The 26,578-nt window shown below is 41.5% G+C and overlaps 1 protein-coding gene across 4 annotated transcripts in view; it reads left to right on the forward strand.

Moving 5' to 3' along the window:
- The window catches only part of PITPNM3 (PITPNM family member 3), a 142,141-nt gene that overhangs the window by 39,316 nt on the left and 76,247 nt on the right, over positions 1 to 26,578 (forward strand). For all 4 annotated transcript variants that reach the window (XM_075112992.1, XM_075112994.1, XM_075112993.1 and 1 more), the window contains exon 3: positions 8,811 to 8,918. In XM_075112992.1, the coding sequence (XP_074969093.1) occupies positions 8,811 to 8,918 (108 nt within the window). The remainder of the gene's footprint in view (positions 1 to 8,810; positions 8,919 to 26,578) is intronic.

Genomic DNA, 26,578 nt, shown 5'->3' on the forward strand with positions numbered 1-26,578 from the left:
GAGGAGTGGATGGAAAAGGGTGTCATTTTATGGGAAATTCCTGTTTGAGAAGGTTGAGATTTCAGTTTTTCTTTTTTTTTTTTAATGCTGGGAGCTGGGCATTGTAAGGGCATTTCTCTAAGTTTAAGTATGTAAGGAAGAAAAGGAAGAAAAAAAGAATCAAACAGTCCCGTTTCCATACTGTTGTCCATCACTGGCCTCAATGAAGCAAATGTAGAGGCTTTCCCAGCACTGTACTAGTCCTGACTCCCTTGCATGTGCTTTGGCAAAGACACGTGCAGGAGTTCGGCTTTGGTGTGTCTGTACAGCACCAAGGTGACGTTTTAGCCTAAGCGGTCAGATATGTGTTTATCAACAGATCCCAGCTGTTAGAACCTTGCATCTCTTATTAATGAGTCTTGAAGGAAAAGTATAACCAATTTTGAAAAGTGTGCAAGAAAGATGTTAATACTTTCTGTTCAGAAGTTGATATCTGCTTGTTCCAATAGATTTATAAGTTGGAAGAAGAGAATTCTGATATAAGCCTTTTGCTGTTTTTTATGCTTCTGAAAAAAAAAAAAGCAGAAATGGTGTACCAGCTCTTAGAAAGATGGGGTGGGAGTGAAATGTCCATTTTAAGAGAGAGTCTCCAGCATCTGTCTCCTGATTAGCATCAGCAATTAACAAAGAAAAGAAAAAAGTAAGTAAAAATAGGGAATCTATGAGAGGTAAAGAAAGGAAAGGAGGATTTGGTGTTCGGTCACTCTTGTGCCTGTACTCTTCCATAGAATCATAGAATATCTCAAGTTGGAAGGGACCCATAAGGATCATCGAGTCCAATTCCCTGCTCCTTGCAGAACTCCCTAAAGCTAAATCACATGACTAACAGCATCATCCAGATGCTCCTTGAGCTCTGACAGGCTTGGTGCTGTGACTACTTCCCTGGGGAGCCTGTCCCAGTGACCGACCACCCTCTCAATGAAGAACCTTTTCCTAACGTCCAACCCGATGCTGCAGTGTCATCCCATTTCCTCATGTCCCATCGCTGGTCACCAGAGACAGGAGATCAGCACCTCCCTCTCTGCTGCCCCGCTTGAGGAAGTTGTTGACTGCGATGAGTTCACCCCTCAGCCTTCTCTTCCTCAAGCTGAACAAGCCAATTGACCTCAGCTGCTCCTTGTAAGTGTTACCCTTGAGACCTTTCACCATCTTGGTCATCCTCATCTGGACACGCTCCTATTGCTTGATGCTGAGTTTATGTTGAGGTGCCCAAAACTGCACACAGGGCTCAAGGTGGGGTGCAGCAGTGGGACAGTCATCTTCCTTGACCGGCTGGCAATGCTGTGCTTGATGCACCCCAGGACACAGTTGGCTATCTTGACTGCCAGGGCACACTGTTGACTCATATTCAACTTGCCAACAACCCAAACCCCCAGATCTCTTTCTGCAGGGCTGCTCTGCAGCCTCTTGTCCCCCAGTTCGTATGTATAACCAGGATTACCCTGTTCCAGGTGGAGAATCCAGCTCCCAGCTCTCTAGTCTGTCCACATCTCTCTGTAAGGCCTCTCCACAGCTCCTCCTATTTTAGTATCAACTCTGCTTTCTCCCAAACAGTCTTTCAGGAATAATGACGTGTTTAAATGTCGGGAAGATAAATGTGCACAAAACCATGGATACTAGCAAAAGAGGCAGAAGGGGTTTCTATGCTCAGAAGCTCTCTGGGTGATGAGGGAGCTTTTATCTTTGGTAGAGGAAAGGCTGTGTGTGGGCTAAAGTAACTGGCATTATCAGTGGATTAAACATAGCACCAGAGAAACCACAGGAGTTTGTGCTGGAGTGAGGAGAATCTGCAGAACCAGTCTAGGAGAGAGGCTGCAGCTTTCACCTCCTTGAAATGAAGTAGCTTGGTACCCATATTCTGCCTCCAGCATTATGTTTCCTGCAATGTTTTTTCCCTGTATTTCTCACCTATTCTCTGTTACTTATAGAGTGCTTCATCAATGCTTGATATTCTTGCAGATGAAAGGATTTTCTGCACAGTGCAGCTGGAGTTGAATACTATATTTCTTTATGGGAGAATTTGGAAGCTATCCCAGACTCTACATCTACCCATGTCTAATTTGCACTTCATAGACAGCCTGAAATAGGAGGCAGAGGGCACAGCAGTGGGCACAGTTAAAACACGACATCAGTGAGCTGCTTTCGTGTTCTGAAAAACAGCTGGGGTCAAACCCCAGTTCCTTGAACAAAGAGATTTCCGGCTGAGAGCCCTGTAAACAGAGAATCAAGCACCTGTGTTTGCGATGGAGCAGCTGTACATGTTTTGACTTATCCACTTAATTTAATGAAATTCACAGCCAAAGGGAGAAGTAATATTTTACAGTTTTCTTTTGCCCAACTTTCCTTTGCTTCTTGCTTTCCATGTGGCATGCATTAAGTTAGGCAGAAGGTTCTGATTTCATAGCAGGACTGTGTTATGCTTCCATGTTGGAAACGGTAGGCTTAGACTTTTTTTGCCTTGGTGCGAGCAGATTTTCCTCAAGTAAATGATGATCACTAAAAATATTTTCTCTGTGTATCAAATGTCCCACCACTGTGAACTTCCAGCTGTGTGTGAACAAGGTAGAAAGCTTTTTGCAGTTTGACCAGGCAAGGGATGGAAGGAAAGATGCAGGGTCATCCTGTGGTTGCTGGCAAGGCGCTGGAGGTAAGGAAAAATTGGACAGCTTTCCCAGGGTCAGGCAGGACTCCAGGTCTGCGACAGCCAAAGAGACGGTCCAGGTCTTCTGAGTAAGAGCCAGCTGCCTTTAGATGTGCTAGCACCCTCTGCGTCCTTCAGACTTTGAGCGTATTCTGCTGCCGTCACCTCAGCAGTGGAGGTGTGGGGATGAGCAAACAGGTGAGGAGAGGAGGGGGAATCTTTTCCTTAGGCAGATATAGTTACATTCTTCTCAGACAAGCTTTGTTTCAGAAACACTGTGGCATGCTAAAAGTTTAAATGGGGACAAAACCTCAAGCTCAAATTTGTGCGCTCAGAAGCCCTTTGCTTGTTAGGAGACTTTTAAAGTGGAAGGGCCCAGGAATAAGGTGCCAGCCCTTGCTCAAAGTAGAGGGCTACTCTTGACTTCAGAGAACTGTGTGACATGAAGACTGCTCAGGATAAATGTGAAGGCCTTTCAGCAGTTCTTGTCTTTGTGCCTCCTCTTTGAAAGTATCTTTTACCCTAACTGCCTATGCTATACTGAGCTCTTCAACATCAATCTTTGTTTACAGTGAGCAGAGAAGAATCTCCCCGCTGTAAACAGTGTTATTCATATTAACATTCAATTTAACTTAAAGGTTTGTGGTTTTTTCCATCTTCTCCTTGAAGCATTTAAATAGAAGATAAAAATCATCCTCGATAATCACAGGAGACACAAACTCATGATACTTTCTGCAAAAGGTTGGTGAGTTAGGCTTAGGACGGAGTATATATTTATATCCTGAGTGTGAAAAACAATATATCTCTTGCTCTGCTTGAAGCAAACTATACTTGAACGAAGAATTTCAGGTACATGTTCTTTTCCAAGTATAGCAACCTGTTGGTAGTCATGGATGTACTCAGGCTGTCCTCCTGGTTTTCATCTACAAAAACCTTCATTGCGCCCAGAGCAGCAGTAGTGATGTAAGTTAGCTGGCTTTCTAACTTAATGCAGTTCAAAATCCATTTCAGTTACAATACATATAAATCACTGTAGTTCGAGTAAAATCCACATTTTTAAGCTTGATTTTTATTCTTATTGCAGAATTTGTTGTGGGTGCATCTGTTTTGTTTAATTTCTCTTGCTGAGTGTCCTTTAGCTCTATCTTGTCCCCTGACCTTCTCTGTAACCCTTTTAATATTTGCCGTGACAACCACATAGTGTTGGTTTGACTGAACAGGTTGCCTGAGACTTGTTTCTTTAACCAAAGGCACCTTAATAGTTTATTCTCCTCGTGAACGCGCTAGAATCAGAAATATTTCTGCTTTGAAATTTTTCGTGCCGATATGAAAACTGGTTTACCACAAAAGCAAGAGGAAATGCATTGAAGTCTCTGCTTGCCCTTCCAGCCGTGCCCTTCTTGTAACTGCTCTGGGAGCTGGAAGGGGAGGCAGAAAACAGACTACTGAGGCTGTGCTCAAGTGTTACTCTTCTTGCACGTGCTGGCAAAGCATGCGGAATGTGTTGTGTATCACAGGTTTTTTTCTGGTCTTTTCATGTTGATAGCCATGTGGAGAATGTTAAGTCTTTTTGTTGTTGAAGTCTGATTTAACAGCCACTGAATTGGCATACATTTCCTAGCAATCAGGGAAGATACAGTGCTGTAAAACTCCTTTCTCGAGTTTCCGTGGAGGGAAGCTGGTGGGCAGTGTAGTCCCTGCTAGTTCTTCATCCAGGTCTGTGTCTGCTCCTTCTCAACTCAAAGAAACTGTTTTGTTGCTCTTCTAAAAGTCTTGGGGCTGAGAGTAAACAGGGGTGATTAAAAAGAGTCGGCATCTTTAGGCTATGCCATTCCCTCCCCAAATACATTCCAGAACTGTTCGCAGACCTGAACAGTTCTGCAGGAGCAACACTGAAGACCAGAGCCTGCTTTAATCACATCCTAACCTACAGGAGATTTAAATGTTTGTTTTGCACTTAACTGGAACATACCCTGTTTGATCACAGAAGGTAAAAGTTACAGCTGAATACGTCTTCACAAAATGGTCAGAGTATGAAATTGCACTGTTTAGCATTTCTTCTCAGATTTCTGAAGCTGCTCAAAGCAGCCTGCAGGTTCCCATTTGGCCATTTTATCAGACTTATAAAACAGACAGGCAAAGAAGTGGAGACTTGACGTTTTTGTAGGAAGCCTGGTAAGGAGATGGAATACCTTTTATATGTAATATTTTTTCTTTTCCCTTTCATTGATGCTTGCTTGAGGTTGAAAGTCATAAGAAAATTCAGAGTGAATTGTTTCTCCCCTTTCCCTTCCTTCTGTGTACGTTTAAGTGGATTTTCTTTGAAATGTTATTTCACAAGGCAGAGATGAGTGTTTATATCCTTTTGTGTAGTGGTCCACAAGTCATAAAACTGCTTTGAAAAGTCACAGGTCCAGATACCTTGTTTAGTCAATTCTATGCATCAGTTTATTCCAGTTGAGAAACTGTCTTGCTGACTTAGTTGCACTACCACGTGATTTTGGCTTTATTGTCTGGCCGTTTTTTGGGTTGCCAACACACAGAATGTATGCGCAGACATTTACAGAGTGGCTTACGCATTTATCCTCGTTCGTCTGCTTTGAAACAACTGGGAACAGTGCACCTTGAAGACCTGCAGGCTCACCCAATTCAGAGGGCCCCGAGATGATGAGGTGAGACGAAGTGTTCAGAGGTGGTTAATGTTAATGCTTGTGGGAGCAGTTGATACTGATGAACATCATAGCTGTCCACCAGACCACAAGCGTTTGAGTGTGGATATTCTGTAGTGTTGTGCGGTTGCGCGTGGTTAATTTCTCATGCTTGTCCTTAAGAGCCTATTATTTAGTCTGGGGAAAGAGGCGTGGCAGAACTCCAGTTTGAAAAGCACACATGTGTATTTATAGAGGAATTTCATGCCTGGATAGTTAATAAGCTCTCTAAGTAGAGGGAGCAAAAGCTTTAGGCTGGGAGAGGAAAAGGTGTCCTAAAACTGATGGAAAGGCTGGAGGGTGATCCACAGCCTCCCCTCTGAATGGGCATAGGGCCAGGGTCTGGAGTAGATGAGGCACTGGTACCTGGGACTAAATACCATTGTATGCCAGACCACATTTAATGTTTCTATCCAACTCAGAAATACAATAGAAATGAGAAACAGAGCCTGACCTCTAATCTTATTTCAACGTTCTGCTAAACAGTAAGGCCATCTGGAATGCCTGGCTTGGTAAATGACATATCAGCGAAAGTGATAAGGAAATACTGGATCTAAATGCTCAAACAATTTCGGAGCCCTACTTCTCTGCAACGGACAGTTCTTCAGCATCCTCGTGATACAATTCCTAAGTGCTAAAGCCAGCACCGGGGCAGATCCTCACCCCAAAGCCAGCTGTCTAAAATACAACTAAAAGGCTGCCCAGCCTTTTCCTGCCGGGTGAGGCAGGTCTCTCGGGAGGCACACTGCACGAAGAAGGCTAGAGCTGCCCCCTCCACGCTGACATGCAGGAGCTTAATGGCCTGGTCTCGCCTTCCCTCATTTCACTTCATGATAACAGTTAATGCAGAAGCAGCTCGTCCCACAGCAGACGAGCTGCCCCTGAGCTTTAGGCGAAGGTTTCAGTTGCTGGCTTGGTCACAGGAGGCATAGGATGTCCTTGGGGCAGCTCAGTCCATCTGCAGTGCCGTCAAGCTGCCTTCAGCCAGACCGTCGGGGTGCTCCAGAGCTGCCCCATGTTCACTCCCTCTTTACAGTACTTCAAATAAATCAGCCTTTATGAGAGAAAGTGGCAAAAACTGGAGCAAAATGCTATTCCGAGTGGTTGATTTTCTTTGCCTCAGGGAGCAGCTGAGTTTACATCAAGTCCAGCAGGGACTCTGCTGGATCCAGCTTCTCTGATAAATCAGACAAATGACCTTTATTAGTGTGTGTAGGACTTGGGGGGGGGGGGGGGGAGACGACGACGACGTGGTGATGACTATGAACTGATTTTAAAGCCTTTATACAGATCCACTGTCGTCCTCTCCATTACCAAGATCTCTCTAAATGAGAGGGGTACATATGAGAGACCATGAAAGAACATACATTTTAAAATATCACTTAGAGGCCCACTGCAAGTCCTGGTTGGCAACAAACTCACGTTTCCTTTTTTGTTTGCAAATGTGCATCATTTTAGCCAGAAATGTTCTGGCCAAATTCTTCTGTGTTTACTCCCGTAATAGAGCCCTTCTCTCTACAAAAGGCAGTAAGAGAGGACAGAATTTGACCCATTCTCTGAATCTTCCTTTAACAAGTAAAGAACCGTGGTTATTAATTCCAGTTTTTTACTGTGTACTCGCCCTAGGTACCAATACCATTCTGGGCTGTATACAGCCAGGCTGAAATGCTTTTAGTAAATTTATTTGGAAAGGACTAGTGCACCCTTCTTGCCAAACATCTGTTAAATTGAAGGAAAATGTTTTCCTGCAGCTTCTAGGCCTGGTTGTTTTTTGTTTGTTTGTTTTTTTAAGAGAGAGGATATCTACTGTTTGTGTTTTTGTGCTTTCAGCTCTTCCCATACCCCTCCCTGGATGGGATCCCACTAAAAGAGCTGGTTCGCTGTGCTGTGGGCTCGGCACCATTCCATTATGATTCTGTGTCCCTGGATGAAAATGTAAAGCTTTGTGTAGCACAGGTGGCCTTGACAAAAAGGGAGAAAAACATGCCTGAAAAGCCTTAAACTGGTCTGTGTGTCCATTCTTCCCCCTGCTCTGCCTTTTGAATGTTCTGAAGTCAGAATTTTAGGATATTGAAATCTACTGGCTAATATTGGTTAAATGTTGACTTTTACAGAGAGACTCTCACTTCAGGCTAGTCTAGAGTAGGAAAGTACTTCTTTTGATTACAGGTTACAATTGTGTATATAGTAAACTTTTCAAAATGCTTTTAATTATAGCCACATTTGTAGCTCTATTTTGAGGCCAAAATGAATGTTGAATTGCCAGTGTATGACTGATAGAAGTCCCAGTATGTTGTCTGAGGTTTCCCTTGCATCTTGGGAAGTGTTGTATTCATGTTCTGAGCAGCTCATAGTTTGACTGTTGTGGACTGTTTTGATTACTCGATAGTATAAGTATATTATAAATATATATTTTATAATTACATCAGTGCTAGATAGAGTTCCTAGTTCAACAGTATTATTAAAGCATTTTGACATATCACCCACAGAAAACCAGGGTTTTTTTGTTCACGTTGCTACTGGATTATGGAGGCAGGGTTAGTAGTGACTGAACTATATCTGTGTAAGTGCAGTGTTTGTATTCCTGTATCAGGTGTGATGCTTTTAGAACAGGCTGTTTGTTTTTCAAGAAGCTCACAGTGATACTGACACTAGCAAGCTTTTGTCTTTTTTAGTGCATGTACTTCTGAAGCATTTCTGCTCCATCCAGTCCCATAAGAGAGTATCCCTAGGCTTCCAGCCTACTAAATTGCTTCACAGGGCTGGTGTAAATATTAAATAAAAATATTTACGTGAATTCTGGTCAGAAAATAGTTCTAGGCTATTGTCAGCCTTCATGACATGTTAGTTTTGTGGAAAAAAAAATTACAGGCTGGTGCTTTAATACTGAAAGTATTTTCAGTTTTTAGAAACTGAAGAAAGAGAATTGTGGGTTGGGCAAAACTGGTAGGTTAAGTGGAGTTTTTGTCAGTTGTTAGGGAAAAACCACATATGTGTATAATTATTTTAGGGGGTTTTGATCTTCATTCTGCAATGCTCGCAAAAGAAGTAAAAAAAAAAAAATTTTTTCCAAGGCGGAGGGGAGAAAACAATTTTGACTCATTCTGTTACTTAATGAATCACTTCGAGCGTTTAATATCATAAACTTTAAGTGGCTGCTCAAGGTAAGAGCAAAAATTCAGGCAGTCCTCTTGTTTTCCATGGTTTTCCTGCATACAATAAATGATGCATGTAGGTATGCTCTAGGGCCTGTCAGTAAGCAAGAAGCTTTCCTGGAGGGTCCTGCATATGCTAACCTGTTACATATTCCCATTAGGGACTGTGGTGAGTGATTATTTCTCTCTCAATTACTAGTTCTCACCCTGTCTTTTTTCTCTTGCTCATCACTGCACTTTATTCTCTTCTCCTTTTTCCTCCTACAGAAGAGGTGGTGGAAGGAAAAAGTGCCATTCTCATAGGCATGAGCCAGTGGAACTCAAACGACCTTGTTGAGCAGATAGAGACGATTGGGAAGCTGGAAGAAAATCAAGGTAATGTTTAGCTTGCCTTTACTTATTTATTTAAAGTTACCAAGAAAATCTGAGTACTGAAGCAATTAGTTGTCAGATATTGTGTAAATACTCAACAGAGATATAATTTACAGCATCCATAGTTAAGATTTACATAGACATGTAAGTATTTTACTGTTGGGAAGTTAATTGCAGTGATCTCTTTCAGGAGGAAACTACTTCTCTGGCAGGCCAGGTAATAGAAATTTATTGACTTCAGTGGGAAGTCAGTGTTGGGCTCAGCTCGACAACTATGAGATAGATTACAAGACCACAACTTATGTTTCACATGTTTCCTGTAATCAACATATATGAGAGACTTGTTGGTCGTTGTTATTGGGTTATTTTGATCCTTAAAGTCAGCAAAACATTCTCTGGAATTTTCAAGGGGACACATACTTTCAGGAGTACCTGAGGCCAGTTTTAGGTACACATTTAGGTTAACTGTGTGCCACTGAAATGAGTGGGAAATGGACACTGGTACACCAATAAAAATCTAGGACCTAGGACAAAAGCCTAAGCAGTCTTCCTTTAATTGTTACTTTGGCTCCTAAATTGCCTGGTTGTTTGAAGATTAAAATTACCTCATTGACTTTAGGGAGAGAGAAGGACCTAACTTCCTTACCCATCAATGGTATCGGGCTCGTGTATAATGGTGCTTTTTAATTAATCCAGCTTTTTAAAGAATTTTTTTGATTTGTCCATTGTAAGAGCCTTTTCACAATGCTTTTCTTTATGGATTTGCTACATGTAGTCAATCCTGAAGATAGCTGTGAACAGGTCTATTTTAGTGTACAGGTATATAAAAGTAACCTTTATCTGAGTCACAAACTTCTTGATTACCTACCATGAGAATGATTTATTTTGATAGTATTTAAGTGACAGGTAGACACAATACACACAGTGTATTTACACTTGTTAAATAGGTAATTAGAGAAGAAAGAACTTCTCTGTTTTGCATTTGCTCTTTACAAGCAAGGGCCTTATCAAGGCCTCACGTTGCTTGGTAACTTCATTTGGAGTCAGAGATTCAACGGCAATTTGCAAGAGATACTATATGTGTTGTAAATATGCTATTTTCTGTTCTACAAAGATTTAATTAATGCAGTATTGTATCAAATATGAGTTAGTCTTCTAAATGACTTGCCAAGAACCAGCTCTCCTTGCATTCTTGCAGATATTTCTCTTTCTTCCAGGGCTGGTGAAGACTTAGAATGCTTATTCCCCTTTTAGCACCCGTAATATGAGGATGGTTTTGGTTGGTTCTTTTCGTAGCACCCTTTGTCTTGGGCACTAAGGGAATAGTTGTAAGAGACTGTTTTTAAGCGTTTCTGCTGTTAAGAAACAAGGCTGGTAAAAAGATTGTTTGCATTATGCAGTTGAATAGCTGCAGCGAAGAGAACGTGAGACCCAGGATTGCATGGAAGATCTGTGCAGAAACAAATGAAGCAGTCCCCTAAGTTAGTCCATCCTTTTTCATACAAAGGGTTTCTATTTTCATTTAATCTAATTCTCTGATGTTTTATAAAAGAAACATTCTCTTCTTTTACTTAATTCCTGTTCAAACACAGCTGTTAGAAGAGGCATTAGAGCCAGTGTACCTCACTCAAGGCATTTGATGAATTGGCCTATATGTAAGATGCATCTACATTCTGTTATTGCTTCATGTACGCTGCAAGTGAACTGTGGCTTTTAGGTCGTGGTTCATTGTGCTGATTCTGACTGTTCTTGGATAGAAATGTCCGGCAAGGACTGAGGCTGTTAAGAACTGGCCTAGCACAAGTCTGAGCCAGTATTACATGTACCATACCTCGTTATGCCAGAATGTGATTTCACTGCCTCAGTAACACAAAGTAGATTTCTGGCTGCAATGTGCACTGCCAGTTAGACATTTTCCCTGATGCACCCCTACTAAACACATCAGATTTCTGAATAGGTGAGGCTATTACATGCATTTCCTTATTTCTTCTGCCACCTTTATACTCTCAGATTTAGTCCTATTGGTTAGATACTTGGTGGTTTTTTTTTAATTGTTTTTTCCTTTTTAACCTTACATGTGCTCATCTGTATCTTATCTTCATGGAATTATCTGCCAAATGCTGATAGGTTGTATTGCGGTGGTGTTAGTGCAGATAACTGTACAGTGCTTTTGTTACAGCTTAACAAGACTGAATAGTGTTACTGATTCAGCAATTTTAGAAAAGTCTGTGATTAGCAACCACAAGATACAAATGATAAAGGCAAAGAGGGAAGGGGGAGGAGGATGTCTGAAGGAAGGCTTACGTTGTCTTTTGTGCCACAGTAGAAAGATATTTCAGCCTTAGCCCAATTGTTTATAGTCAAAAGATAGGTAAAGCTGGATTCTCTCTTTTAAAAACATTATGTAGAAAAGAGAAAGATGTCCTATATGGCTTCTTTCCCAGGGTGCTTCAGCTGTTCAATGGAAAGATGTGAGGATTATGTTCTGCTGATTCAGGGAAACTCCCCACCACCACTACTCTGAGAATGAGGACTTCATTGGCTTTGATTGCAGAGAGCTTTGTTACAATTCAGTCGCTCTCTAGGGCCAGTAGTTTTCCCAGGTGCCTGTGCAGAGAGCAGACCACTCATTCTTTTTCATGGTTTAATAAATTGATTAATAAGGCACATAATTATGGGCTCTTTCAAAAAATGAAGATGTATGAGAAGATACAGCATGCTCTGGGCAGAGCTGAAGACCAACTGGATGCTACTTAAGTAATGCTACAGTTCTGTTGTGAGACAGACAAGGTCCTCAGCAACTTCATAAATGACAAGTATATAATTTAACTCAGTCACTGATTCTCAGTTAAGTACAACTGAGAGCACTTGACCAGCACAACCTTTCTCATCAGAGGTAGCAATAAGTCTTTGGGGGAAAACTTGCTGCAGCATTTAAATTTATTAAGTTTTCATTACAGAAAATAACACAAACAGCAATCAAGCTGAATTAGAAACTCATACGGCTGCATAAATTATGTTGATGCAGATGCCTTCCCTGTTGTGGAACAAAAGCATTTTCACACATTGTGGTCATGCATTTAAATTCACTTCTGGTGCAAAGTATCAGTCCCTTACATTAAGGAAAATTGCATGTACTGAGCACTAGGAATAAACTCAGCCTGTTGGATTTCAGTGCCTTGCATTTCCTCCAGCTACCTTGAGTTCATATTGTAAGGTTGAAGTTGTTGGTTTGTTTTTGTACGCTTGACACAGCACAGTGAAAGTGAAGATGTCTTTGCAAATACAGCAAAGACTATTTATGTTTTGTTATTTGAGTTTCGTTATAGCGGGAGATGAGGCTACTATATGTTTTAACTGGCAAACCAGGCAAATCCTTGTCACAGAAAAAAATGTCATTCAATCCAAGCTAGTCATTGACATGTACATTTAAACCTGTGTCAGCATTTCAAAGGGTGAAATCCTGGTGGAAAAAATGCCATAGCTGGATTAGACGTTACCTGTGAGGTCAAAACATGTTTGAGACCAAACCTGCATAAAACTTAAAATAAGGTCACATGAATAGTAGGATTGTCCTCTCTCCCTCAGTTGCCCATCTCTTGTTCTATTTGCCCTTTTTGAGATGTGGACTTGAAAGCTGGAAAGTGTTGTAAGAGTTTAACATACCATTTCTTTTTTTTCTTCTCTCACACACGCAAATTAAAGTATGAGAGAATCCAGAAACATCTGAAATGGGTGAAGAACCTGAGCAACACAGGGAGATAAGTGCTTGCTATTGCAGTTGGAGATCAGCAGTCCTGCTATGATTTAGTCTCCATACACAAACAGCAGGCTTTACTGCTCTTCACCCTTCATTTTATCACCTCCTTTCCCCCTGTCCCCCTGTCCATCTTCTTTTTCTAAAGAGTAGAAGAAACTTGCAGCTGTCAGGGAATAGGCAATGCAGTTCAGTGCCAATGTAGCTGGGCTTTGCCAGCTGGCCAGCATCACCCATCCATGAACGTGAACCAGCTCTAATAACATTGAACTGCAGTGAGAAAAAGGTTGTGTTGTTCTGCAGCTTTGGTAGATCAGATTGCCCTTCCTGAGCTTTTGTCTGTGGCTCCCTGGTTTTGTGCCTGCCCTCAGTGAGCCAGCAACCACTGCTGGACAACTCTGATTTCTGGACATCATGCCAGAAATGCCAGAGAGGTTTCTGCTAGGCAAAAGTTGCAAGACTTTGCTTTTCTTGCACTGCCTTCTTTCACTGAGAGATGACGTAGAAGTTGTCTGGAAAGGAGAAAGGTCTTCTGTACTATATACTGCAGGTGTCGTGCAGCAAGGAGAAGAGAATTCCACCTGTAGCTGACCTTGGTACAATTGTGGAAAATTTTCACAATGGCCTAGGTGCTTGCATGATGATCGTACAAGCGGTCGAGCTGACCAACGAAGGTATGCATCCTTTTCGTGACCACAGTAACGTTCCTTTCGCTGCAGGCTGTACTCCTGCTGCTATTTCTTGGTACAGTGAAATACTCCAACCAGGGCTGACTGGTCGTGGCAAGATGGGAAAGGCAGCTGTGTTGAAATGGAGTGGCCTGTTTAACATTTCCTATTTACTGTTTGTTTTCTCCAAATTTTGTTTGGAGAAACAAAAAAAGAGTTTTGTTCAAGCCTCTGAATGGCTTTAGCATTGAGGTACTGCTGTCTCTCGGTGCAGTCGTCATCGCTACGTGTTGCAGTTAATTGGTAGGGATTTTTATTTGCTGAGCTCTCTGCTACCCTCTAACTGCTGACTGTCTCTCTTCTGCAAGAAAAGCAAGCAAGAACAGTGTGAATGTATACAATTTAAAAATTGCTTTGCAGAAAAACATTTGTCTGGAGACTCTGCTGAAGGCATCCAAACTCTCCGTTCATTAAGGACTGTGGGCTCTTGTTGCTTGTGCTGCTACTCACCATTCCTTTCTGTTATTTCTTCCATCTGTTTTTCCTGTCAGTGGCATTTTTTAGCACAACTGGTTCCCTTTTGAACAAAAGGTGAGCGACTTGCCTTTTGACGGACATCGGTCTCTTTTCCTCTTGCCCAGAGGCTTAATTTTTCATTGTCTGTTGTTTAGCTCTGTGCTTTTTATAAAACAAAAACAATCCTTAGAAACCATAAGAGCAGTGGATTTCTAAGCTCATTGGTAGCTTTTATGATTCAAGTGAGTTTTGGGACTGTGCTGTCCCTGGGCTGCTGCAAAGCAGTTTAGATGTGAAAACAGTGTATCTCCTCAGCTGGGTGGCTGCCGTAGCAGATCTCGTTTTCAGCCCTTTGCAGCGGTGACAGGAGCCCAACGCACCAGCAGGTCAGGAAAGGCTATATTTCATTACAGTTGCCAAGTATCCTAGAACTAAATTTGCAAAAGTCAAGATTTCAGAGTTTAGCAGATGCCAAGCTTGAGCTCTGAATGCAATCTTTGCGGCTCTCCTTTGTCTATTTGCCCTGTCATACTGCTTTTAATTATTCAGTCATGCGAAAGGAATGCGTTGTACATGTAACAGGTTTGCTTACTGACCTTGGCATGGGTGGAAGGAGAGCTCTTGTCTTTAGCGATGGTGGGAGAGTTCCTGAAGGAAAGTTTGTCTAGCAGTGAATGGAAAGTGCTTGTGTAGCTTTCTTGTATGTGAATAGCTTTTTCCTACGAAACCTTCCCTTAGAAATTTAGAGAGATGTAAAGATGATCTCCAGAAAGGCAGATGGATGTGTGAGTAGGAAGGTTGAAATGGTTTATTTTAGATTATGTATTAAAATTGCAATAGCAGGACATTTGGAGTAATGTGAATTTGTGGTGTAGTTGTGGGATAATAGGTAATTGTCATGTTCTTGTTTGATCCTTATTTCTTCTAAGGAAATGAAATATACATCTTCATAAGATGTGATAGAATTAGATAATATGTGAAAATCACTGTGTGCAATTTCTGATTCTTTTGACTGTCTCCTCTTGCACAACTTGTGCTTCTCAGCAGCTCGCAATTTTTGGCTTTCACCAGAGGATGTACATAATACCTGAGGGCAGATCAGTTGGGGATAAAGTTTGAATGCTCATTCAAATGGCAATAGGTGATTTCTCTTGTTCTGAACCTTCTCAAAGTTATATTGCAGTAAAGCTATGAAATGACTTAAGACAGATAAGGGAACCTTGACCTCAGTACAAAAAGCAAAAATAAATCTGTCTGCCTTTGTCTCTAAAAAGACCATGTTGTATGATAGGATGTGTGTTGACCTCCAGTGTTTTAAGTAACAGATGACGATTAAGAGCGCATTTGGAAAGCAGTCAAGTTTCATTGCTCTTCTGGTTCATAAAGGATTTATTGGAGATGTATGGAAGTGTCTGTTTGCTCATGCACATTCGCTGCAGGCTCTGATGAGAATGACTGTAATGTTTCCTTAAGGTGTTTAGCCAGGTCTGGGGCCTGGCCAAGCCATGCAGAGAACTGAGCATCTAGAACAACAGTTAGAATTTTAGCTGCGTGAGTGCCAACAGTTATAACCATCTGAGGTCATTTTGTGACCTCTAAGAAACAAACAGAGGCATTCTCATTGCCAATGCTTACACTTCCCTCCCTGCCGTGGGCCCACGCTCCTTGTCCAGCCCCAAATAATTAATGCTTTTTGACACTGACTACCACTTAGCTGGACATTCCAGCAAGGAGCTGATGCGCTTCAGGGTCTACGGAGTCTGAAATATCATGTTTATGGAAGTAAATCTGCTTTGATAGGTGTGGCTATTGTTAAAGCAAGGGAAAGATGCTTACCTTGTGTTTGAGAGTTGGTGTATTTATTGAAGGCCCTGGTTACAACAGTATCATTCTGCAGATTTCTATTCCAGAGACAACTCTGTTAAAGAGCCAAATTTTGTGCTTGGCTACTGCATGGAGTCCGAGTAAAGGGACTGTGGTGTATATTGCACATAAGGCAAAACATAAAATTTGGGTCCTTATTGGTGAAACACTTGTAATCCTGACAGGCATTATTGTAATTATTTGCAGTAAAAGAAAAATGGTTCATGACTGAATAGTGGCTCCTCTATAATTAGACCCTTGTTTTCTAACTGTAGAGTCAATGCTTGGCATACCTCACATAATATTTTTTACACTAGCGAGAATGTAGTGAGCGCTCTGTTGCCTTTTAAAATAGTCTAACTGAAAAGCTGATGAAAATCAGAGTGACTAATACTTCTTCTGACAACTGATTTTGCATGCGTGTATTTTTAAGCAGTTCTTGCCGAAATGCCGTGGTTTCAACCACGTATTACCTTCTGTTTAATTTGTTTCATTCCTGTTCAGGTGCCTGAAGCTCCTCTACTTTAAGGTTGGTCCAACGTAAGTGAAATTAATGTACCTACACTTGGTGCAGAGTAGATTTGTGTCCTGGGCAGGAGTTTGGTAGTAAAGAAGTTTGGTAGTCTTCATTCTTTTCTTTCATCTCTTCTGACACTCTGTGGTCTTCCATGCAGCTCATACTCAAACATATTGGACATATACTTTATTGAGTTACCTACTATAGATCACGTTTGAAAATATGGGGGTTTTTTTAACTTTTTGTCTCCCCCAACTATAAGGATATGTGTTTTTTGTCTCCCCCAACTATGAGGATATGTTTTTTTGTTTTGTCTCCCCCAACTATGAGGATATGTTTGTGTAAACTTATAACTTGGGTTGGTTCATTGGGATATGCCAATGAACCAAGGTGTCCTGGTAGCACAGAAGAACTATTGGAGCTGGTCCTGGAGGCTGGAATCTGGGAGTATTAATTGTGAACTGTGCATGTCCTTATCATAAGATGGTCATATTATTGATGATTCTAGTGCAAGGGTACACCTAAGAGGATAGCAATTTCCTTTCAAGTAGGTCATACCTTCTGAATGAATTGGAAGACTTTGTTCATCTCAGTCACTTTTTTTGCACGTACAGAATTCAGAAAATCTTGGTATCTAGGATGACTGCCACATCACAAAAAGACCACGGAGAATTAGAAGATTGTAGTCACACAGTGTTTTGTTCATGAGTGTGTAAAGTGGTTGTCTGGACCATTGAAGAGAAATATCAACCAGGATGTTATCCAGAGTAGTCAAACAAGAGCTTCCAAGACTGAAGTGTACCATATGAAAGGAAGCTCTGCAGGGTCAGTTGGTCCATAGTGACAGGTGAAAACTGTTCCAAAGGGATGAGCGATAATGGGCTCTGATGCCTTCAGCTGGTTGAAGGGGATTTGGTTTCATAGAATCACAATATGGTTTGGGTTGGAAGGGACCTTTAAAGGCCACCTAGTCCAACCCCCCTGCAGCGAGCAGGGACATCTTCAGCTAGGTCAGGTTGCTCAGAGCCCCATCCAGCCTGACCTTGAATGTTTCCAGGGATGGGGCATCGACCACCTCTCTGAGTAACCTGTGCCAATGTTTCACCACCCTCGTTGTAAAAAATTTTTTCATTATAACCACCCTCATTGTAGCAAAAACCAAAAAAGTTTCAGATCCCATATTCTGAAATAATAATTATAAATTAATGTAGGATTTTTACAAATTTTACTATTCTCTCTTGATTCATCATTCCACCCTTTGCTATGGAAAGTACATTTATATCACAGAATCCCAGGTGGGAAGGGAGACCTCAGGGATCATCTAGTCCAACCTTTCTAGGAAGAGCCCAGCCTAGACAAGATGGCCCAGCACCCTGTCCAGGTGACTCTTGAAGGTGCCCAACGTGGCCGAGTCAACCCCTTCCCTGGGGAGATTATTCCAGTGGTGACTGTCCTCACTGTGAAAAATTTCCCTCTGGTGTCCAATCGGAATCTCCGCAGGAGATTTTCTTAAAGACAACTTTTTTTGGTTCCACTAAATCTCTTTATCATTTCCCCCTTCTCAGCAGAACAGGGGGATAAAATACAATTAAAAGTTCATGGGTTGAGATGAGGGCAGGGAGGTTACTTACCAATCACTATCACAGGAAAAACAGGCTTGACTTGGGGAAATTAATTTAATTTATTGTCAATTAATTGTAACAGAGTAGACTAGTGAGAAATAAAACAAAACTAAAACCACCTTCCCCCTCACTCTGCCCTTCTTCCGAGGCTCAACTTCATTCCCAACTCTTCTCGCCCCTCCCACAGCAATGCAAAGGGATGGGGAGCAGGGGTTGTGGTCAGTTCTTAACGCTTCGTCTCTGCCACTCCTTCCTCCTCATGCTCTTCTCCTGCGCCAGCCTGGGGTCCCTCCCATGGGATACAATCCTTCAAATACTTTTCCAATGTGGGTCCTTCCCACAGGCTGCAGTTCCTCAAGAACTGCTCCAGCGTGGGTCCCCCATGGGCCTCAGGTCCTGCCAGGAGCCTGCTCTGATGTGGGTTCTCCATGGGTTGCAGCTTCCTTCAGGGCACATCCACCTGCTCCAGCGTGGGGCCCTCCCCAGGCTGAAGGGTTGATATCTTTTCCACCATGTTCCTCTGTGGGCTACAGGGGGACAACCTGTGTCACCACATTCTCCTCCATGGGCTGCAGGGCAATCCCTGCTCCAGTGCCTGGAGCACTTCCACCTCCTCCTCCTCCTTCACTGACTTTGGTGTCTGCATAGTTGTTTCTCTCACATTTTCTCGCTTCTCTCACTCACAGCTTTTGCACAGTGCTGTTAACTCCTCCTTAAATACGTTATCACAGAGGTGCTACCGACGTCGCTGATGGGCTCAGCTTTGGGCAGCAGCGGGTCAGTCCCGGAGCTGGCTCTGTTGGACATGAGGGCAGCTCCTTTTGTCTTCTCATAGAAGCCACCCCGTAGCCTCCCACTACCAAGACCTTGCTACCTGAACCCAATACAATTACTTAACTTTTCTGTGAAAAGGTTTAAATGCCAGTTCTACCAGATTTGTAGCAGGGGCTTGAACTTGGGCTGCTTTTAGAAGGGTTCCATAAACACTGTTTTGCAGCATGGTTGTCTTTGTTGAAGTCTTTGTGGGCAAAAAAAGGTCATATTTCTGTGGATAGTTTTGGTTTCAATGCACTTGCATTTTCAAAAATGTAAACATTAAACCACCAAAAATGCACACAAAAATAAAAAGTGAAACAGGCGAAACCCCAACAAACCTTGACTGTTTCTTTTTTGAAACTGAATTTTTACAACAGGCTTAAGGCAGTCATCTTTAGTTCCCCAATCGCAGCATCCTTAAATTGGAAAGATTGGAATTGTCAATATGTTTCTCATGACTGAAACCAAGAAGACATTCTAAAATCTGCTGGATACCCTGCCTGGGCTTGCAACCTTATTTCTGCAATATAAAGATCTTGAACAACATTAGTGGTATTTTTGTAGAATATAAAGTAAACAAGCAAGCAAGCAAACAAATAACGGTGTAATTTCTATAATACAGCTTGCTGCAAAGGATGACTATTGATTTAATATACCCTAATTAAATTTTAAGAGCCATTAGTCGAGTTTGTCAGCAATATGCTACTATTTTACTCTGCAAATTCAGCTAATTGAATTAAAATGCTTCAAATGAGGATGAATTGTCAGGTAGGCAATTGACGAAATGCAATTTAATTTTTAGTTGTTTAAAACATAACTGACTGTAAAATGCCTGTGTGAAATTCACTTTTCCTGTGCTCCATATGCCACACATACAGACTGATGGATTGCTTTACTGCTAACCAGCAAAACAGATGGACATGATCAGCTTTCACAACTGGAAATTTTTACATCAGGTGAGTGAAAGGCCTTTCTTGGTCCCACTGCACAAGATCAGGTTATTCAAATCTTTTAATCTTTTAATGCGTTGACTGTCTCTCTGGAAAACAGTGCTGACAGTAATGTTGCCCTCTTTCTGGGACGCATCATTTGAATTGTTGTTTTAGATTAAACTTTTATTTTTCACATGCAGCCCATTACAAGATAGCGTTTTGGAGCTGGGAGGTGGTGCTGTTGGGCAAGTTGCGTTAGGTCTGTGTATGGAAGCCTGTGATTCCTGCCCTTTCTGCACCACCTAGGACTGAGCTGTGTAATTCCTACTGATTTTTTAAAAAGACAAATGCTGTGCTTCTCACCTTAAAACTTAAAAATCATTGTTCTCCAAAGTCTGTGGCTTATGAATGGTGGACCATAAAATTCTGTTGAATTCACAGCATGTACTGACTCCCCACCACTCCAGCTATTCTGTGTGACTCCCCTTTAAAAAAAAAAAAAAAAAAAAAAATTCCTGAGATCTTACGTACAGTAGATACATCACTGAGTGGTGACTTTTTTTACCCTCTGAAATCATACCTTTTGGATCTCATCTTTTTCTCTCTAGCGTAAAGGGGGAAAAAAAAGCTTGTATTATATGTGAAGCAGCACATTTCTGAGATGATGAGCAATTTCCTGTCAATTCCCTCAGTGGCTATCTCTCTTCTCCTGTCCTAATGTCCACAAGGCACTGAACAGAACTGAAAGATTAGGATAACGTTTTTGGTTAAGACTAAATTGAACATACATCTGTGGAGTAAGCTAATTCATAGAATCATAGAATATCTAAAGTTGGAAGGGACCCATAAGGATCATCAAACCCAACTCCCTGCTCCTCGCAGGACTACCTACCACTAAACCATATGACTAAGAGCATCATCCAATTATACTATTGTATTTTACGCTAATTGGAAGCAAGCATTACTACAGCATATTTATGCTTCCAGAAAATGTGCAGCAGTCATCTCTCAATTGCAGTACCTTTAGATGCAAGTACCTTTTGATTCTTTGCAAAGGTTACTGCTAGAGAGTTACCCTGCTGAAAAAGGGTAACTGCTGAAAAGCCTGGGCTTACAGCAGTAACATGGAGAGCAGAATCTATCCTAGCAGCTTTTGGCAGAAACTTACTGCACGGGAGGGATGGTCAGTCACTGGCTGCTTCCACAATAGCACATTGGGCACCCTCGTGTTTGGTGCTTCCATTGCAATTCTAAAGTCCTAGAATTCATGACAGCTTTCGTTGCACTAATTGGAATTCATCTTTTCTGTTGTCTTGTGTGCACAAGGCTGCTGTAAAAACTTAACCCGATGATGGTGAGTCATTTTCTGTTTTGAGAAAGTTTGGTTTGATTTGGTTTTGAGTGGGCTGTTCACAAGGGCCAGCTTTTCAGAGTGCACTGAGCTCCATAAATCGTATTGGGCATTCAAGAGCATTAAGCACTTAGGAAAATGCCTTTGTCCTTGTCCCAGACCTCTTGAATCTCTGGTTAGACTAACGTGATGCAGCACTAGCTAAGACAACACCAGACAGAGGGGTAGGATACGCTGACAGCTGCTACAAAAATTTACCCTAATATCACCCTGTAGTGGAAGGTAGAGAGAGATAGGGACGTGAATGAGAAAGTAATTAATATTTTATTACTTAATAGGGCATAAGCAGTTCTTCACTTGGCTCTGGAACAGTATTGCTTTATCTTTCAATCAAATTAAGAGTCTAACCGGTCATGTGTTATGGAGAAACATTTACATGAGAGAGAAGTAATTAATCAACTTCAGGAGATTTGTTGTCTTCAAACTTTCAACTGGGTTGTTGCTAAACACATACAAACCCTAAGTGTAAGAGGAGAGTTTAGCTACATTGCTCTCCAGATTGATGTTTCTGCAGAAGGAGAAAGACTTTGTAGTCTGGAAACCATCTATTGCTTCTCGTAAAATGAAATTCATCTCAGTTTAAGCCAATTGTAAAGCTCGTATAGTGTTTAAATCTGTACATATGGTGCTTGGTTAGGAGTAAAGCAGAGCCTGCAGCTCCCTGTGCAGTAGTTAAATACACCTTTGGCAAGGAAAACCACCAAGGTGCCAGCAATCAGCGCCGAGTTAACTGCAGAGTATGGTGGGAAGGCAGCTGTTAATTTGATTTTTAAGGTCTTTTTTTTTTTTTTCAGGCAAGACGGGGGTGTATTATTTTTTCTCTCTCACTGTCTTTCCTTGCATAATTTGTATATTTGTATACTTTACTTATATTATAATGTGAAACATATATATTTCCTTCTCACTCAGTTGTTTCCTGTGTATAAAATCTGTAGGGATGGAGTCAACGGATTTCTTTTCAGCCTAACTATATGTGGGTCTTAATTGTTTTGTTGAATTTTGCATTTCTAATGTTTAAAAAGAAAGTTAGATTCTATGATTAGGTCAAGAGAACAAAGAAAATATTGCAGATATGCCAACTTGGCTGGGAATTAGCTTTTTCCACTAAAATGGGAATGGTTAATTTTTTTGCATTGAATGGTTTGGACTTTTTATTAAGATGCGTGTCAGCTGTGATGCGGATGCTAACCCACGGTATCTGAAATTGAGCTATGTTGAGTTGGATCCATTAAACTCCTACAAGAAACTAGTGTTTCTGTGCAAGACTGGCTGCGCTCTAAGATGTTTTTAGCGAGGTCTTCATCTGGTCACATTTCTCATTGGCTCACTGATACAGTCTCCTTTGCTATGTCTGCCATGCATCTCAGAGGTTCTCCATCATTTACACAATGGTCAAAATACTCAATATAACAGAAGAATCTCTACACCCTCATGATTCTGCTTTCAGTATGGTGACCTTGTACTAGTGTTTCGCTCGCTCGCTCTTGTGCTCTCCCTCTCTCCCCTTTTTGCCACAGAGAATGTTCTCCGTAAACAAACTGCACTTCCTTCCCCCCAGTAGCATGTTATCTCCCCCTCCTTGTCATGTCCTCCTAGAATAGTATAATTAATTAAAGGGTGTTTGTACATAGCTGACTGTAGTGTTTACACTGCTGTTAAATTTATTGCAATAGCATCTGTCACTGACTAATAACGTGAAGAACGGCAAACAGAAAATTTGGCTTAGTGGAGAGAATAGTGGAAGGGAAGGATGGAAACTAGAATAGCCAACAGTGTTCCAAGACGCATCAGATGGCTCGTGTAAAGAACAGATTTTACTCCTAGCAGCAGGTTTTAGAGAGAAACAGTGACTTAGATTCCTGCAAATCATCCATGGCAGCAGTTTATACTAGGGCAGGTTACCAGTGTTCTGCAACTGCCGTCATTTAATTTTGTGATGCTGTATGTTCTAGAATACAGCTCAGCAAATGCCTGCAAGATGGAGGAAGCTTAAACTAAGTGCTAAGAGAGATTTTAGCTAAGAGCTGAGTCCTGCTGCAGAGTCCTACTTTTCTTGCAGCCCATCCACAGGTTCCTTTTTCCTTTTTCGACCTTTATTAAGATCCGGTCTACATGCTGAAATCAGCATGTGTTCTTGTATCAGTTTCACTGGGCCTAGAGTTTCCCTGGCTGCCATTGCCATCCAGAGGGTCGTACCATCTGTAGGTATTACCTCCTTTCTTCCCCCCTACTTTCCCAAGTTTGACATAATTGTGCTCACGCCAGTATTATATTTGCCATGGTATTAAAAAAATACTAACAAAACTGATTTGTCTATTCAGAGGTTAAATTTCACACTATTCTTGCTGGGGCGAAAGCCACGTTCTAAAGTGGAGCATGAGCATTGTTTGTTCCAGTGGTATGGTTATGATGTTAGATGAATTCAGATTAGAGCAGAGAAAGTAATGTACGCCATAAAGCCCACTGGCACTCTAGTAGCTAACGTTGCACGACTGGATGTGGGGGGAAGAAGGCAAAGAAGGAACCCCCTTAGTATCTCACTGGTGCTGAGGCATGCAACTCTGTTCTGCTGCGCTGTCTCTGATGCTGATCCCATTAGCAATGTAATCCCGGCGGAGCACAAAACAAGAGACAGGAGTTGTATAAAATACCCTCTGACAGCTCAGGAGCACAGGTCTGCAGAGGTACATGTATGTGTAATGACTGCGTAACAGAGCATGACACCAAAGGTAACTCTGTGAATCTTGTTTTTACCAGCAACTACTTTCTCTGGTGAATAGATAGGTTTATTTCTACTGGTGTTACCAATCCTTTGCAGGAAAGTAAGGTGCGTTCTGTTCTGGTTTCAACACTGCCCAAAAAACTGCTCACTTATTTGTTGGTTTTTTGGTTTGTTTTGTTTTTCAGATTCTGTGGAAATTCCTGTGTGATGAAAATATCTGGACCCCTCTGATGAGAGCATAGTTAACACTCCGTTACAGCATAGACTTCCTACTGCCTTAATTTCACTAGCATGATTTTGTTTGATCAGGTTCTTTGAATTTGATGAGACTCCTCACAAACTAAACTGTCTTGGTTAATTTGTCTCTAAATGTAGGACTAACAGCTCAGCCCTTTAGTAGTCGCGTTTTCAAGGAGCATGGTTACACAGATGAAGTAGAATGCCCTCAAGTGGTTAATCAGGCACCACATTTTCCCATCAAGTTTTTTTCCGCCAAGTTTTTCCCATCCTATCAGAGTAAATGTCTTCAGAAGGGTTATTTATAATATGCCAGGTTGGCATTTCAAGCTATGTTCATCTTCCTTGGACCTCTTGAGGGGTGATTATATGAAGAGAAACTTAATGTGATTTAGGGGGCCTTTAGACTTGTGCTGTAGCCCATGCTGTGGCATGTGTCCTGAAGCTGGAGAACATTTAACTCATGAGAAGGAGGAAGAAGTGAGAAGATAATTTAAGTCTAGGAACCTGTGGCTGAAAGCCATTAATGAACCTACTTCTCTGGATCTGCCTTCTTAGGAAGCACCTTTTGTGAATGTTTCTGAAAGTGGATAACATCAAATTTTAATTATGTGCTGGAAAGAACTTTGTGTCAATAAGTTTTTAGGGGCAAGATTTTACAAGATGTTTAACTGTGGTATCTGAAATTTCAAAGCTATCAAAGCTCACAATCTAAGTATAGTTTAAGATGGTTTTGAGATCTCTCAATTTCTTTAGAAATCCAGAAATTCGTGGCTGCCCTTGCTTATTTTGTTAGCAATAAAGAGAGCACATGTGCTTAAAATATAATGTGCTGTGAAATAACTGATTGTGACAAGTTGGATGTATTTTGCACCTAATAGTTTCAAGTGCTTTTGAAATTTTAAGGGAATATGCCCTGTTCCAAAGCCAATAATTATATTTACTGCATTAGATTGGTGGATTGAGCCCATAAGCTCCCAGAACAGGTCTTCAAAATGGCAAAAAGAAAAATTCTTTTATTCCTTCCCCCCCCCAAGAGTTTAACATAAAAAAAAAAGAGACAAATTTTCAGAATATTTGGTGCTTAAAAGGAAGCCCAGGGCAGAGTGGGTGATGAGCTGTGAAGGCAGCATGTCCCTTGCTGAGTTGCAGCCAAAAGCGCTCTGCGGCCCCTTTGGAAGGTTCTGAATGCAGGGATTACCTGGTAATGCTGATTTAGTGCATTCGTGCTTAGCGTCATAAACCTGGCGTTCTGTACTTACATCCCCACTAACAAGGATTTAGCTTCCCTTGAATAAATGTATTGTTAACTGTGACCATTTTTCCCTCTCTGCGTTTCCCAGGAACACACTGCTTTGTGCGTAGCCAGTTATGTGCTTTATGCCTATTTTGCCAGAAGGCTGAGAGGGTAGAGGAGGTAAGCAGGAATTTTAGGAGCAATGTGAGCTTTTAGAATTTTTAAACCAATCCAATCAGCCTGAAAGTTAAATTAGTCCAACTTTATCAGGAGAACAGGCTTGATGATAGAGAGATGATTTGTATGTAATCGTAACTGTTTAAAAATGAGGTTTATAAATTATGTAGATCTTCACTGATCAGAGGCTGTGAAATGAAAGGAGATGATATGCAGCTGAATGCAATTTGCATTAATCTGCTCAGCAGGTATTCGAATTCTCTCAGTAAAGGGACCTTTTTCTTACATACACGCACAATACTGCAGCAGCATGGCGGTGATGAATTCTCTGGAGGACTGAGGGACTAGAGATGACAGGAGATTACTGCCAAGTAGGATAACACAGGAAAGGCTCGTCACAGACTCAGAAATTAGGGCTGAATGGAAGCTCAACAGAGCTTTCACTCACCTTCATTACTGAGGCAGGGCAGCCAGATCCCGTATCTCCTGGCAGTAGCACTGTACCTGCTGAATGTGGGGATTTCAAAGTAGCTTTGAATGTGAGGATAACAGCATTCACAGAAGTGCTCCACCATGACTCTGCTCCCAGCTGGCTAATGATTGTGCATCACCTGTTTGTTTTGTCACTTTTCACACATTCCACTCAGCTCTGCTGATTTCTGCTGACCTTTTGAGGCCTTATCTCTAAGCTGGAAAGGAATTTGTAGCAGGTAGTTTACTATATTTGAACAATCCCTGTTGTGGTAGAACTCTGCTAAGGTGGCCTCTGTTCCTCAAAGTGTATGAAACAGGGCAATATTCTCACATCTTCATGGAATCCCTATGAAACTTCAGTGCAAGATCAAGGAATATGTAAAAGGAGAATGAAAAAGAAACTACTATCCAACACCAGTCTGACAAATGTCATGAAAATATTGCCTTCAATATTGCTGGGGACTAGTGCTTATCAACCCTGTTGCCTGTTTGTCAAGACAGGTAAAAGTCTGTGACTTGAAGTGGCACGGTGCTCTTAGTTTTGGCTATTACCATTAACATCAACAGAGAACAAATGAAGGCAATGCTTATACATTAGAAATAACGCAAGTTTGTAGGAAAGAAATTAAAACCCGACTGTGTGGAGGTATTTCATATTTTTTTGCAGATTGCTTCAGTGGTAGTATGGGATTCCATAAGTATTTCAGTATTTTG

This window comes from Phalacrocorax aristotelis, chromosome 18 (assembly GCF_949628215.1).
Source record: "Phalacrocorax aristotelis chromosome 18, bGulAri2.1, whole genome shotgun sequence".
Lineage (NCBI taxonomy): Eukaryota > Metazoa > Chordata > Aves > Suliformes > Phalacrocoracidae > Phalacrocorax > Phalacrocorax aristotelis.